We start from the raw sequence: 2,960 nt of genomic DNA, 5'->3' as shown, positions 1-2,960 counted from the left end.
TTGAGTTGTAGGAGTTCTTTATATAGTCTACATTATTAATCCCTTTTCAGATATATATGATGTGCAAATGTTTTCTTTCATTCCATGAATTATCTTTTCACTTACTTGATAATGTTCTTTGAAGGATAATTTTTTCAATTTTTATTAACTCTTATTTTTTCTTTTGTTTTTGTACTTTTGGTGTATAATACTTAAAAATTCAAGGTTATGAACATTTTCTTCTGTTTTTCCTAAGATTTTCATTGATTAGCTCTTAAATTTAGGTTTATGATCCATTTTGAGTTAATTTTGTATATAATATAAGGGTATAACTTCTTTCTTTTTGCATATGGATATCCTCCTTCCCAGTATCATTTGTTGAAAAGACTTTCCCATTAAATGGTTTTGGCGTCCTGTCAAAAATTAATTGACTATATTTATGAGGCTTTATTTCTAGACTCTCACTTCTTTTTCACTGGTCCATATGTCTGTCCTTATCTGAATACTACACTATTTTGATTACTATAGCTTTGCTGTAAGTTTTAAACTCAGGAATTGTGAATCTTTCAACTTTGTTCTTTTTCAAGATTGTTTTGGTTATAGGATGAGTTTTTCTATTTCTCAAACACTATTTTCATTCATGAAAATAGATGTCTTTCCATTTATTAAAGTATATCTTTAGTTTTATTCAGCAGTGTTTTACAGTTTTCAATGTACGTGTCTTTTGCCTCATTGGTTAAATTTATTCCTGTTTTTTAATTTTTTTATTTCTTTGGAGACAGAGCCTCAATTTGTTGCCCTGGGTAGAGGGCCATGGCATCACAGCACACAGCAACCTCCAACTCCTGGGCTTAAGTGATTTTCTTGCCTCAGCCTCCCAAGCAGCTAGAGCTACAGGCGCCCATCACAACACCCAGATATTTTTTGGTTGTAGTTGTCATTGTTGTTTGGTAGGCCTGGGCTGGATTCAAACCCACCAGCTCTGGCATATGTGGCTGGTGCCTTAGCTGCTTGAGCTATAGGCACTAAGCCAAGTTTTTTATTTTTGATGCTATTGTAAATGGAATTGTTTTTTTAATTTTCCTTTTCAAATTATTCATGGCCCATGTAGAAGAAAATAGCTGATATTTTAATTCATTTATTTTCTCTAACAATTTTTTGTGGCTTCTTTAGAGTTTTCAACCTATAAGATCATGTCCTCTACAAACTGAGATGATTTTTATGTTGTTTTTCTAATTTAGATGTCTTTTTTTCCTTTCTTGCCAAATCTCTCTGGCTAGAACATCCAGTACTATGTTGAACAGAAGTGGCAAAAATAGCATCCTTGTCTTACTCCTGGGATCTTGGGGTAAAGCTTTCAATCTTTCAGGAGCACCTGTGGCTCAGTGGGTAAGGCACCGGCACCATATGCCAAGGGTGGCAGGTTTGAACCTGGCCCAGGCCAAACTGCAACAAAACATAGTTAGGCATTGTGGCGGGCGCTTGTAGTCCCAGCTACTCGGGAGGTTGAAGCAAGAGAATTACCTAAGCCCAGGAGTTGGAGGTTGCTGTGAGCTGTGACGATATGGCACTCTACTGAGGGCGATAAAGTAAGACGTTGTCTAAAAAAAAGCTTTCAGTTTTTACCACTGAGTATGATATTAGCTTTAAATTTTTCATATGTGGCCTTTATCACATTGAGGAAATTTGCTTCTAAGTATATTGAGTGTTTTTGTTTGTCATGAAACCATGTTTATCAATTGTGTTTTCTATGTCAGTTGAGATCATTATGTGTTTTTCCCCTTTCTATTAATGCAATATACTGCTTTGATTAATTTTTATATGTTGAATGAACCATCTTTGCATTCTAGGAACTTATCTCTCTTGGTCTTGTTTTGTTTTCTTAAAAGTGCTCTAAATTTGGTTTGCTTCTATTTTGTTGAGGACTTTATATTAATTTTCATAAGGCTTATTGGCATATCGTTTTCTTATACTATCTTAGTCTGACTTTGTTGCCAGTCTGAGTGCATTAGCCAAGAAGCATCCATTCCTCTTCCATTTTTTTGAAGAGTTGAAGAAAGATTAGTGTTAATTCTTTAAATATTTGGTGAACTCACCAGTGAAACCATCTATTCTGGGTCTTTGGGGGGTGGGTGGGAAGTTTTTTAATTATTTTTTTCAATCTCCTTACTAGTTACAGGGCTGTGAGATTTTTCTGTTTCTTCTTGGATCAGTTTGGTACTTTGTGTTGTGTATTTCTAGGAATTTGACCATTTTGTCTGATTTACCCAATTTGCTGGCATATAACTGTTCATAATACTCTCTTAAAATCCTTATTTCTGTGAAGTCTATAGTAATATCTCCACTTTCACTTTTTATTTTAGTAATTTGAGTCTTGTTTAAAATTTTGTCAGTCTACCTAAATGTTGTCAATTTATGGATATTTTTAAATAACCAACTTTTTTGGTCTTACTGATTTTTCTCTATTATTTTTCTAGTCTCTATTTTATTATTTATCACCACGTTAAGTTTTATTATTTTCTTCCTTCTGCTGCTTGTGCTCTTATTTTTCTAGTTCCTTAAAATATACAATTAAATTATAGATCTGAGATGTTTTTTAATGTATGTGTTTACAGCTATAAATGTCTTAGCATTGCTTTCACCGTATCTCGTAAGTTTAATATGTTGTGTTTTTGTTTATTTCAAGGTATTTTCTCATTTTACCTTTTCTCGCTTTCTTTGCTTGACACATTGGTTGTTTGAGATTGTCTTGTCTAATTTCTACATCTTTGTGAATTTTCCAGTTTTTCTTTTGTTATTTATTTCTTATTTTATTCCACTGTGATTGGAGAAGATACTCATTTTTTTTTTATATTTTCTTCTCTCAGCGGGTATTTCTGTGGGACTTGGATGAAACGATCATCATTTTCCACTCTCTTCTTACTGGATCCTATGCCCAGAAGTATGGAAAGGTAATTTAAGTCTTCCTTTCTTGGCTTGGC

General features: G+C 33.4%; 1 protein-coding gene across 3 annotated transcripts in view; it reads left to right on the top strand.

The window, feature by feature from the left end:
• Nucleotides 1-2,960, top strand: part of EYA3 (EYA transcriptional coactivator and phosphatase 3) — a 105,520-nt gene that overhangs the window by 76,233 nt on the left and 26,327 nt on the right. For 2 of the 3 annotated variants that reach the window (XM_003799831.3, XM_003799833.3), the window contains one exon: nt 2,847-2,930. The exons of the other annotated variant lie outside the window; for it this stretch is intronic. In XM_003799831.3, the coding sequence (XP_003799879.1) occupies nt 2,847-2,930 (84 nt within the window). The remainder of the gene's footprint in view (nt 1-2,846; nt 2,931-2,960) is intronic. 3 annotated transcript variants of the gene reach the window in all.

The sequence above is a fragment of the Otolemur garnettii genome, unplaced genomic scaffold (assembly GCF_000181295.1).
Source record: "Otolemur garnettii isolate 467f Iridium unplaced genomic scaffold, OtoGar3 scaffold00156, whole genome shotgun sequence".
NCBI classification, from domain to species: Eukaryota; Metazoa; Chordata; class Mammalia; order Primates; family Galagidae; genus Otolemur; species Otolemur garnettii.
The sequence above is the reverse complement of the archived record's forward strand: the minus strand, read 5'-3'. Positions and strand labels throughout refer to the sequence as shown.